Genomic DNA, 12,346 nt, shown 5'->3' with positions numbered 1-12,346 from the left:
TTTTTATTGTAAACTAAAGTTTATGTATCATATTTCTTAGTAGCCCATTTTACCAAGTCTAAATGGGCAGCTCCATTTGTGCCTATTTATAAGTCAGTTATTACAATGTTGAAAACTTTTCTTATTTTAGATACTAAAAAGCTGATATTGTCCTATTTCTAGAATAAATGTTATATCTAACCTACAAAATGTGTAAAAAGTATTTTGCTATATATTTGACATGATTAGTATTTGACAGAACAGTCATTGTTTTGATATATAAACATATATAACCCCAAATTATTTTAATATATAAACATTGGTGAGTAATTAAGTTAGGTAGAGGACTGAAATAAAGATGTAAAGAAATGGAAAAGATTAACCGTTGTGTTATATGTTTTATATGTGTGGTGGATTTAAGGCTGGGGAATGCAAATTGATGCATCAGGAAGAGGGAGGCTTAATACATCAGGCAAGTCCCATAATGATTTACCCCCATATAACCCAGAGATGTCAATGATTTTATACAGGGTGTAAATCAGTGAAATGCTTAACCTTTGCTTTTGATTTTATCAGAATATCTTGCTTAGTAAAGGGAAAAAAGTGCATTGAACTATCTTCCTCCTGTTCCCCTTCAAATCACCATGATTTATTGAAATGACATATTTCCCATACAAGAAATAAGACATACTTGGCTCTTAATTTTTAATTTTACAGAAAGAGCCTTTGCTGAGGAGTTCCCTCTCGAAGGATGGAATAAACTAGCTTTTGTTTTTTCTTATTATTCTCTGATAAAAAATGATGGCACTAGCACCCCTTCTTCTGATCAATTTAATTTCTTTGTTCCTCTTTGCTTTGTGTTCCTTTGATTATTTTTTTCAACAAAAAACTAAGCCCAGAACATTGTTTGTAGCATTAGGACAAAATTCTGCTCACCTTATCCAGGCAAATAGCCCCACTGAAGTGCCTGTTCCAGCTGAAGTAAATGGCAAATCTCCCGTTGATTGAAATGGGAGCAGTGTTGCACCATTGGTTGTATAGCTTCTGTGGCTACATCACAGTTCTTAACTGGAGTGTTTACATTCTGAAATTATTACTAGTTGTGATCAAACCATTTAACACATGCTCATAAGTTATCTATTGTGAAATTGCTCCTTTAATCCAAACTAGAAAAGAAATCTAGGTAAAGTCACATTGATGTGAGGGCTAACACAAAGCCCTCCATACCATTTAAGCCCCACATTGAAGCTGTACAGAAGAGGCACAGAAAGCAGTGATGGTAGCAGGCTAGAAAGGGGGCACGTGTGAGGGGAATGCCCAAGCATTGATAGCAATTCTACAGCCTCCTCACAAAGTGTCATGGATGTGCTAGGGTAGCACATGAGGGAGGGGGTATTGCTGCAGCCCCGTGCCCTAATGGCATGTAGGGACTGGGTTTTGCTCTCTCAATCCCACATTTTACCCACTTAATGCCAGATTACTCAGACTTTTTATCAACAAGAAGAATTTCATCATCTGGGCAGCTCCTTTCAGGATATATCTACTTGTTTCACATGCAGAACTCCTTGTGTGGAACACACAGATTGAGTGCCGAATATGGCTCAGTACATTTTTCTTAGATTTGTCAGTGAAAGATACCCAACCTTTGTATTGGACTAATTGTATTTCTGTATTTGCAGGTATTCTTGGATTTCAGCACTGGATTTCACGTAGAGGTAATATGTTTATTAAAATAGTTATTATTAAAGAGCAGATTTTCTGAACAATGAAAAATGTAACTATCATTAAAAATGAAATAAAGAATTGAAAGATTTTTGTAAGCTAAGATATTTTTGGACCATACAACTTGAAAAAAATACTTAACTGTGACCTGCTAAGGAAAGAGATCTGGTCCTGCAAACTCCTAGTCTTATTGAAGTCAGCGGACTACTCACATGAGCAAGAACTTGCAAGAGTAAAGATGTGCAGGCTTAGGCTCTGGGACTAGAAGCTTTATAAACAGACCATTAGTCTAGATTAATGTTCATACTGTTTACTATCTACTGTCTTCCGTACCTTACACTGTTAAAATTCTACCAGTCTATATTTATTATAAGTGTATTCAGACTGCTTGTCATAGTGACACTGGAACTCTTTCTATCTAAGGTGAAAGAATGGAATGAAAATGGTGTGGCACGATGGAAAACCTTCAGAAGACAAAAACGGGAATGGGTTAAATTTGCTGCAGCTTGTAGGGAAGGAGAAGATAATTCAAGGAGGAATCCAATTGCCAAAGTAAGTGTTGTTTATTGATTAGAAAGTATGTTGCAAAGAAAAACTGATAAAGCTAGAGACCTAACTGAGCTAATTGGGGGAGACCTTCAAATATAAATTTTGCCTAGACTGTCCAAAAGAAAAAAGGCAGAATAAGAGAGGGAAGGAGCTCTAGAGCTGCTGGTTCTACTGCGATAACCATACCCACATAAGATCAGAAAGCTGTGGGTTAGATTGTGGTACTGAGTGTTCTTGGGGCAGTACAGAGGCCTCCTAGAGCACAAATGGAGCATGAATGCTGCTCCATTTTTTGGAAGTGCAGCATAGATTCTGTCTGATGCCAGCTACACTGTCACTTCATAATGGCACTCTCTTTCCCCACCCACTTTGAGGAATCCCTGAGAGCAAGCATTGGGATGGTGTCTGACTAGTGTGCAGGGAGGCAATGGGGCAGAAGAGCAGGAGGGTCCCAGAGCCCAGGCTCCAGCCCAAGCCCAAATGTTTACACTGTACTTTTATAGCCCCACAGCCCAAGCCCCACAAGTCTGAGTCAGCTGACACAGACCAGCCATGGATGTTTAATTGCAATGTAGACATATCCTGAAAGAGCAGCACTAGAATGCTCTAAGGGGATACATCCAGCCCACCATGTTAAAGAGAATTCTGGCATAATGCAATATGTGGGGCATGGGAGGAAAGTAAGATGAGAGTAACTGAGAATTCTGTATGATTTTTTGAGGGAAGAAGCCATCACTTGTGTTCTCAGTAAACTGTAATAAACATAATATTTTCCATTTGTCTATTATTGTAGATTCGATCAGATTGTGAAGAAAATCAGCCAATTGTATACAGCATCTCTGGAATAGGGATTGATCAGCCACCTTATGGGATCTTTGTTGTTAATTCAAGAACTGGAGAAATTAATATAACATCAATAGTTGATCGAGAGTTGACCCCAGTATTTGTTGTAAGTGTTGTACAATCCATTTATTAGCACAGTATATTCTCCTTTCTTTTTTACTTCATGCCTTTTTTTGATGAATGCTGACAGAGAGGGAAGGGAAGTTTCAATTCATAATTATTTTCAAAATTTGAGTTTGTTTCTTCTTCTTTTCAATTATTATATATTTGTAACCCTCTTTATCCAGATTCGCTGCTTTGCTAAACATGCACTTACTGGTATAGATTTAGAACCGCCTCTTGAACTTCGAGTCAGAGTTCTGGATATAAATGACAATTCTCCAATATTTTCACAAGCTACGTATATGGGATCTATTGAAGAAAGTTCTATGGAGAGTAAGTAACTATTCTGTGCATGTATTACAGCAACTGTAAGTCGCCATAGCAATAGTGGCAACTGCAAGACAATTACCGTGCTTTTTTTCAGCTGCTCATAATGTTCTCAAAGTAATTCTTTTCACATTTAGAAATTTTTAGGGAAATGGGTTCTTTTTTTTTCTTTTTAAGTTTGATTACTTGTTTCTGAGGGTAAATATAATACCCTTTTCCTCTACGTCTTAATCTGAAAATGTATTTGTATAACTAAAATGTGGCTGATGTTGGCAAATGCAAAGTAACGTCCTAATACAGCAAACTCTTCCTACTAAGCAAAGGGCTTACGACCAAGAGAATTCCTACTGACCTTACTTATGTGAATAATCTTTGCACACATCATTAGTATCATTGAACTGAATGGGACTATAAAGATTACTCACATGACTATAGATTTGAAAGTTCAAAGCCCTGACTTTGTGATAGCCCCATGCTGTGACTTAAAACCAATCTGATGAAAACCACTTACTGCTTTTTAAATTATGGACACTTATATTATATATCCAACTTTTATATTAGAAGAATTCAGAACCTTTTTTCTGTTAGGCCCTAATCCTGCAAGTTATTTCACGTGGTCTTAATTTGTAATGCTTTTTTAAGAAAGCATTTTTTTAAAAGTAATTGATTACTGTGACCTGGTTTAGCCATAAGTAGCTGATACAATGTTGACCACAACTTGTCCATGTCTATATTGATCCCAATGTTATGGGAAACATCATTTACTTACTCAACTATTCACAAGTCATATTCTAACACAAGGCAGTGAAGTCAAGCCCTGGAAGTCAATAAATGAAAGGGGGAGAGTCTGCTTCTTCCGGCATTCTCTCCCCTCCTATGAAAAAGGGACATATTGCCATATCTGTACCATGCACCAAGCAGGAAACTAGGGGACACCTAATGGCTTTGTCAGTTCCGTTTCCCCTCCTGGCAATCCTTGAGTGGGTGGAGAGGATGGTTGAGAGCAAAGTGGTTGTTCCCCTTCACAGCTCCACACTATGTGCTATAAGCCTGCTTAGGGACATGGATTTCTTTCAAATGCCCCCATTCTTTTCCTCCTACCATGTCCCATTACACAAAATGATGCAATTTGTTTAACCATATGATATCAACAACTATGATAACATACAGCCACAAAATCAGTGAACTCCCCCTACTTCCTGTCATGTATTCATAATTTTTTAAAGGTCCGAATGAACCATTGTGATCATTTAGTCTGACTTCCTGCATAACTCAGGTCATAGAATTTCAAAGTTCATCTACTTTAACCATTAAAAGTAAAGGCAAAATTTTATCCTAAGGAAACTTAAAACCCAGCTGTCCAGTTTAAAGCCTTGTGAATAAAATTAACTCATTTGATAGATTCAAATATGGAAGCATATTTTGGTGTAATTAATACTGCAAAGTAAAATGCATATACAAAATTCCAGGAAGGCATCAACATAAACTACTGAATATGAAGATGTTCTCCAAAAAACCTCAGGGTGAATGAAGTCTGATTTTCATGATTTCATTAAAACAAACTTTGAATTTGTTGTTACTATGTTATTCTAAACTAACATCAATGTTTATGCAGCCTACATGTATATGTGAGATCAGAATGCAATTTTAAAAATATAGTGTGATTATATGTGCAGTATATCATCTGCAACAAACAACACAATACTTAATTTATTGTGAGATTATTTGCTGGCATTTCAAAATACTAGGGTTGCTAACATATCTCTTCATCTTTAAATAAAAATCACTTAATGTGGGAAAAATCATAAATAGTTTACAATCCTGATTTTAGCTTTTTAAAGATTCACTGATGATATAAGTTTCCAAACTCCTGCTTTCACATTATGATAACCACTTCCATGGAGCATAAATAATGTTAATAATCACAAAACTATAGATTTCACTTGGAATAAGTACAGCCACCCTTTTACTAAATTAAGTACTTTCTATTATTTTCTTAGTAAATGAAACTAAACATAGCTCCTTATAGGTAATATAATTCTTTTTTATGTTGTTTTTATTCCTTTTTTATTCTTGTTTTTATGCCTGCTTGTCTTGCTGAGTAGTTTAAATTAACAAAATAGGGCTCTTATGCCAATTTAAGTGATATTGTCTTAATTCCTAGCTACTTTGGTGATGAAAATAATTGCCACAGATGCAGATGAACCAAATCACTTGAATTCCAAAATTGCCTACAAGATAGAGAGTCAGGAACCTGCAGGTGCATCAATGTTTATTCTAAATAAACATACTGGAGAAGTTCATATAGCAAATTTCCTTGACAGAGAGGTAAAAGTTTCATTATGTTAATATTCAGTCTGAAAGAAAGTGTGTGTGTGTGTGTGTGTGTGTGTGTGTGTGTGTGTGTGTGTGAGAGAGAGAGAGAGAGAGAAATGTATTTAGTGTTACAAAAGTGAAATAGAAGATTGAAAAGGCTTTATTTTTTATAATACATAGATACATTATGGGTTTTTTACTGTATTATAGCAAATATTTGTATCTATAACAAATTGATATATTTGAAAAGAGCAGCAAGAAATTCATTATGTTTTTACTTGTAAATAATGTGTTCATTTTTCTTTCCAATTTAGCAACATAGCAGCTACTCTCTTGTTGTGAAAGCCTCAGACCGTGATGGAGCTGCAGATGGAATCTCCTCCTTTTGTACTTGTGCTATTAAAGTTATTGATGTCAATGATAATTTCCCAACTCTTTCACAGAGTTCAGTAAGTTTTTTCCCATCAAAAGTAACATCACTAACATTTCTATGCCCTAACATCACAGAGATAACCAGTGAAGCCCTTACTCATTCTGGGGAGAACTTGCTCCTATGAATAGTCCTATCAAAAAGGTACTATTCACATGACCAAGTGTTCACCAACATAGGTAAGCATTCCACATGCTGACCCATGGTCTACAGCATAGGCACCGACTCCATGGGTGCTCCTGGGTCGAGCACCCAGGGGGAAAAAATAGTGGATGCTCAGCACCCAGAAGTCAGAGCTTGAGTATAGAATGTGATGAGTTCTGTGCTGCTAACAACTTCTGCCCTTGCAGCAAGAGAGTTTGTTTATAAACAGAGGCAGGGTGATTAAGATAACAAAAGGCTTGTCATTAAATTAAATTAAGGTGCCACAAGTACTGCTTTTCTTTTTTTTAGATGATCCTGAAAGCATTCCCAGGCACTCCAGTTAAAAGATAGGAAACAAAGGGTAGGAATAAATGGTCCATTTTCAGACTGGAGAGAAGTAAATATAGGTACTCCTCCCCTCTCTCCCCCCCGCCCAGGGGCTTGTACTGGTCTGGGATCACTGCTGTTCAACATATTCATAAATGATCTTCAAAAAGGGGTAAACAGTGAGGTGGCAAAGTTTGCAGATGATACAAAATTATTCAAGATAGTTAGGTCCAAAACAGACTGAAAAGAGTTACAAAGGAATCTCACAAAACTGGGTGACTTGGCAACAAAATGGCAAATGAAATTCAATGATAGATGCAAAGTAATGCACATGGCAAAATATAATCCCAACTATACATACAAAAGGATGGTGCCTAATTTAGCTGTTACCCATAAAGAAAGGTTTCAGAGTGGTAGCCGTATTTGTCTGTATCAGGGGACTAATGAGGTCCTTGTGGCACCTTAGAGACTAAAAAATTTATTTGGGCATAAGCATCTTGGAGTCATTTGCAGTACTCTGGAAGCACTTGTGTCAGAGTAGCAGCCATATGTTTCCAGGTACTGCAAATTCATAAGAATCCTTCCCACTGTGCCTGTATCATCCTGAACTGTGGAATACTCATTCTCCTGCTTCAGAAGACTTAAAAATTATCTCCAGTCATCAATGGGACAGACGGAACCGAATAACGTAGCTGTCCTTAACGTGTATCAAAATAACATCAGGGAACCTAGATGTAAATAAGACTGCTGACAGTTTCATCCAGAAAGCTACAGTGAGACATAATGTCTTTAAACTGTTAGTGAAGACAGCTTATACATGATTGCAATGATCTTAATACACTGTAATTCATGATAATGTAATTATGTAGTTCATAACAATTGAATCATTATTAAAATAGTAAAGATACCAATGATAGACACATTAAATAACTAATAATTAAATGCATCCGATGAAGTGAGCTGTATCTCACGAAAGCTTATGCTGAAATAAATTTGTTAGTCTCTAAGGTGCCACAAATACTCCTTTTCTTTTTGCGAATACAGACTAACACGGCTGCTACTCTGAAACCTGTCATTAAATAACTAGAATATGAAAGAAGTGTATAAATATGCTGAAAATAGCCTCACCCCCAAAATTTGCACACACACCCCAAACACACACACCTCTTCAAAAACACCCACTGGCAAAAGTCAGTGCCTCTGGTCTACACACACAATTCTGATGACAAATACACAGGTTCCTTTTGCATCTCATGAAACCAGCTACAGTGGTTGTTCATACATATGAAGTGGGGGACAAATTAGGTCCATCTGCAGGATTGTTTCAGTCCTTACTCATGGAAAACCCCCATTGACTTCACCCAGGATGATTTCACAGACATCTGAGGCAATACACACATTTGAATCAGCAATCAGAACCACACCCTATGTGGGGCACATGATATTTTCACAACTAGTGTTGATTGTGAAGATAACATATTTCAGAAATGTAAAACCAACATATGCTTCTCTATAGTGCTTCTTCATTACAAAATATCTTTTCAGTGCTTGTTAACAGAGTGTGCATTTGTCATTCTAGTATTCAGCAAATATTGTGGAAAATTCACTCAGTTCAGAACTGCTACGGATACAAGCTATAGATGCTGATGAACAGTATTCGGACAACTGGTTGGCAGAATTTTTCTTTATATCTGGCAATGAAGACAACTGCTTTGAATTTGTAACAGATCCAGCAACTAATGAAGGTATTCTGAGGGTTATTAAGGTAAGGATGTATAAGTATTATAATTCACAGATTTTAAAATGACATTTCTATATCATTAAGGGCCAGATTCTGGGGTGTATTTAAATGCAAGGGAACCCCAAATCATGCACTCCTTTTGTATAAGATACAAGAGAATCCTATGCTGAGAGTGGAGCTGGATAGATATTCCTCAAAGAGCCTAACCGGGGAAGGGGCTATGGTCCCACAACTATCTCACACTGACTGGCAACCCTTGGCAAGGGATGCGCATGTTATGCCTCCATGAGAGAGCCTCTCATCAGGACACTCCCTATAGTGCCAATGACTGTATTCTCCTTGTCTTTACGCTGTGCAGGTAGTTTGCTTTTGATGCCCCTATTCATGTTCCTTACCAGATCTGTGGTTTACATAGCCACTATATGCTATTCATATAGCAATAAACATTGGCAAGAGCAAAGAAAATAAAAGTTAAGGCTAACATTCCTTCCTGCCACTGTGGCAAAAACAAAGAGTAAAAAAGAGATGTCAATTTTAACTTTATATGTCTTGGCTTTTTTCAGCTTAATATAACTTTGATTAAGCATAGTATTTTGAATATGGATTTTTTCTTTAGGTTCCCCCTATTAATAGTTATACGTGCTTTGTCTTAAAGCATATGACTTATCTATGCTCTATAGGAGCATAAATATTTTGTTTTTAGAATTAGAAAACTAAATTTAGACTATACATAGAATAATAGTTTTCTGAGCAAAGCCCCATGTACTATGTGATTATGTGACTATGCAAATACTCACATAATCCTCCCCTTTTGTAAAGCAGCTACATAAATCTCTTTTTTGTGGCACATAAAAGACCCGACAGAGGCTTGGAGGAGTAATATAGAAAGAACTAGAATAGCAAGGAGGCCAAAGAAAAATATCAGCTGCAGAAAAAGACTTGAAGAGGAGTTCCTGCTCCTGCTAAGTCTGCTGGATCAGAACCCCTCATAACATTTAGGAGCTTTACAGGACAGGTATACTCCAACTCCCTCCTTCACAGTGTAAGAGTTCTACTGTAGTGGAGCTGGGGCAAGCTGTTAGCAATGAGGCAAGCAGCCTGGCTGCTCCTGTTGACATCTTTGGAGTGCTGCAGCTGGGATTGTGTCTACCCTGTTGGATTCCTAAGCTTTACTAGTTGTGTTCTGGTGTAGTTTGAGTTCAGCAGGACAGGCATCTGGTCCTGGGATCCTGCTCAGCTTTAACTTTAACGGCTTCCTAGCTGTAGACCCTTTTGCAGGTCTCCCCCAGACAGCCCTGACTCAAAATACCTTCCCAGCTGGAGAGTAAGTGGCTTTCAAAAATCCTGGGCTTGCTTCAATAGACAAAAGGGGCCACACAGCAGTGAATTAGCTGGCCCCAACCACCTTTGCAAAGAACCAAAGGTGGGGGCAGCCCCCATCCTTGTCATGCATGTGTTTTGGACTTCTCTCATTCCCTGTTGTCCAGTCAAAGGACATCCCTTTCTAACGACAGTAAGAGAGAGTATCCACTGGGAATAGAGGGGTGTTCGTTCATCTAAAATTAATGAATGAACTGAGAGTTTATGGATTTGACTAAGTTCCTATTTCTTTGTTTCTAACATTTTTAGCCACTGAATTATGAATACTTGCAAAGTTATCCACTGAGTTTTGGTGTTAGAAACAAAGCTGCATTCCACCATTCAGTTGTTTCTCAGTATCAAGTTAGTGGAACACGCCTAATAATAAATGTAAAAAATGTGATTGAACCACCAAGCTTTAGGCCATCTTCAATGAGCTTTTTTCTGCCAAGAAGCTTATCAACAGCTGCCATGTCTAATTACGTTGTTGGAGTATATACAGCCACTGATGAGGAAACTGGAAAAATTGCATCAAATGTCAGGTAAGACTGTCTTTACTCTCTGTGAGCAACATCCTCTCCCAGCATCCAGCCTGAATAATAATGTGAGCACCTGAATACCCAGGGAGAGGAAGGAATCCTCTATTCCAACTCTGGAACAGAATCAGAGCCTGAGACGGATGCACATTTCAAAACAAAAAAGATTTCAAAAACTAAATAAATAAAGCAATAAATAACCATTTAAATAATTTGAAAATGTTTCATCCTAAATGGTAACAGATACATTTTAAACGAAGCATATAGGAAAGTCAGCAACAGTATTGTCTCTTCATTTCTAAAACAGCAATGTGTATTCCAAAGAGGCAGTTTTGTATTCATCACATCCCTGTATTGCCAAAGACAATTCAAATAGTTTCATGAGTATGGGACCTTCCCCAGCCAATGTCTAGCTGGCTGGTCCTAATGAATATTAGCTGCTAGGAAAGCAATGGTGCTAAATCAGTTTTAGTCACATGAGATTATCTGGTCTGATCCAATTGTTTGTCCTTTGAGGATTTATAATATATTACATTCAAAAAACTACATTAAAAAACATACATTCTGCGAAGTCAAGTACTCGAAAGTTAGAAAATGTAGGTGTCGTGATCACCCAAGAATCCTTAATTCTAGTACCTTGTGCATCCAGTCTATTCACTGAAGGAGGCTACAGTCTTATGGGAAAAATAGTATGAGATCATGTATTTAAAAACTATATCATAACACATATGTACAAATGGGGTCAAAATAAGTTTGCACAGGCAACCATGAATCTGGCATCTCCTAACTTTTGTGTGCTTGATTTTGCAATCTAAATAACTCTCTTTTAAAAAAGAGGCTTTTTTGTAATTTCCTTTTTAGAAAAATATAAAAATAAATTATATTATGTGAACAATTGCAACTATCCACGTCCCCTCAAGTATCATCAGCAGGTGAACCTTGGATTTTTATCTCTGCAGCACAGAATTCTACTACTTAAACTACAGAAGGAAAAAACTTGTCCCAAGAATGTACTATTGATTATATGCCCTGGGTCCAAGAGGTGGTAATGGGGAGCCCAGCCCAAATTTTTCTCACACTTCCTGGGAAGTGAGGGGCACCTTCCCTTTTCTGTGCCACGAGAAGGGCTGCTAGGACATGTACTGGGTCTGGAGCATGAAGTGGGGAATTTGGAAGAGGGGAGCCCATGCCAGGTGTTCTCCCTACTTCCCTGTTCTTTGGCGGCTGCCAGGCATTTTCAGTGAAGTGCTTTGGTGGCAGCAAGGGCCCAGCTCTTTAGAACCTTCCTGTTTAGTTGCATGTTATTTTGCGAAGCTGTCCAAATTTTCCTGAGACTTAAATGCAAGAGGGGGGGAAATGCTCGTGCCTAACAGTTTATAACTGAGCTGACCCTGAATAGAAATGAATTAGACAACGAAAGTCTCTGATCTAGGCTGGGGGTTTTCTCCCTGCCAAATTTGAAAGGTCTGCTGCAAACAATGTAGGTGTTAGTTTCTCAATAATAAGAAGAAATTTTTTTAAATCACAATAATTTTTTATAATAGAAAATAATAGTAGCTTAAATATAGAAGACACTACCAGCTCATCCTATAATTAGGGTTACCAGATAGCAACTGTGAAAAAATGGGACAGGGGGTGGGGGATAATAGGTGCCTATATAAGAAAAAGTCCCCAAAAACGGGACTGTCAGTTTAAAATTGGGACATCTGGTCACCCTACCTATAATTTATTCCTGTTGAAATCAGTAGTAATTTTGCAATTTATTTCACTTTGTGTCTGTCTATACATAGAGATTGTCAACAGGATAATTTGCAGATGATTTCCATAGGAGCAGGATTAGTTCCTAGTGCCTATATATTTACCAAAATACATACAAACTTACATATATAGGAAGAAAGAGAGAGTTTGGAAATTTTCCATAGAACAGATGCTAACATACAAAGTCATATAACTATATGATGTGATATCATA

General features: G+C 37.4%; 1 protein-coding gene across 1 annotated transcript in view; it reads left to right on the top strand.

Annotated features, from left to right (window-relative positions):
* Nucleotides 1–12,346, top strand: part of LOC119850633 (desmoglein-1-alpha-like) — a 39,551-nt gene that overhangs the window by 7,980 nt on the left and 19,225 nt on the right. Inside the window, 8 exon segments of the mRNA XM_038389061.2 lie at nucleotides 1,659–1,694; nucleotides 2,125–2,253; nucleotides 3,044–3,199; nucleotides 3,381–3,528; nucleotides 5,687–5,850; nucleotides 6,153–6,287; nucleotides 8,319–8,504; nucleotides 10,110–10,381. Of these exon segments, the coding sequence (XP_038244989.1) occupies nucleotides 1,659–1,694; nucleotides 2,125–2,253; nucleotides 3,044–3,199; nucleotides 3,381–3,528; nucleotides 5,687–5,850; nucleotides 6,153–6,287; nucleotides 8,319–8,504; nucleotides 10,110–10,381 (1,226 nt within the window).

The sequence above is a fragment of the Dermochelys coriacea genome, chromosome 2 (assembly GCF_009764565.3).
Source record: "Dermochelys coriacea isolate rDerCor1 chromosome 2, rDerCor1.pri.v4, whole genome shotgun sequence".
In the NCBI taxonomy this organism is placed as follows: domain Eukaryota; kingdom Metazoa; phylum Chordata; order Testudines; family Dermochelyidae; genus Dermochelys; species Dermochelys coriacea.
The sequence above is the reverse complement of the archived record's forward strand: the minus strand, read 5'-3'. Positions and strand labels throughout refer to the sequence as shown.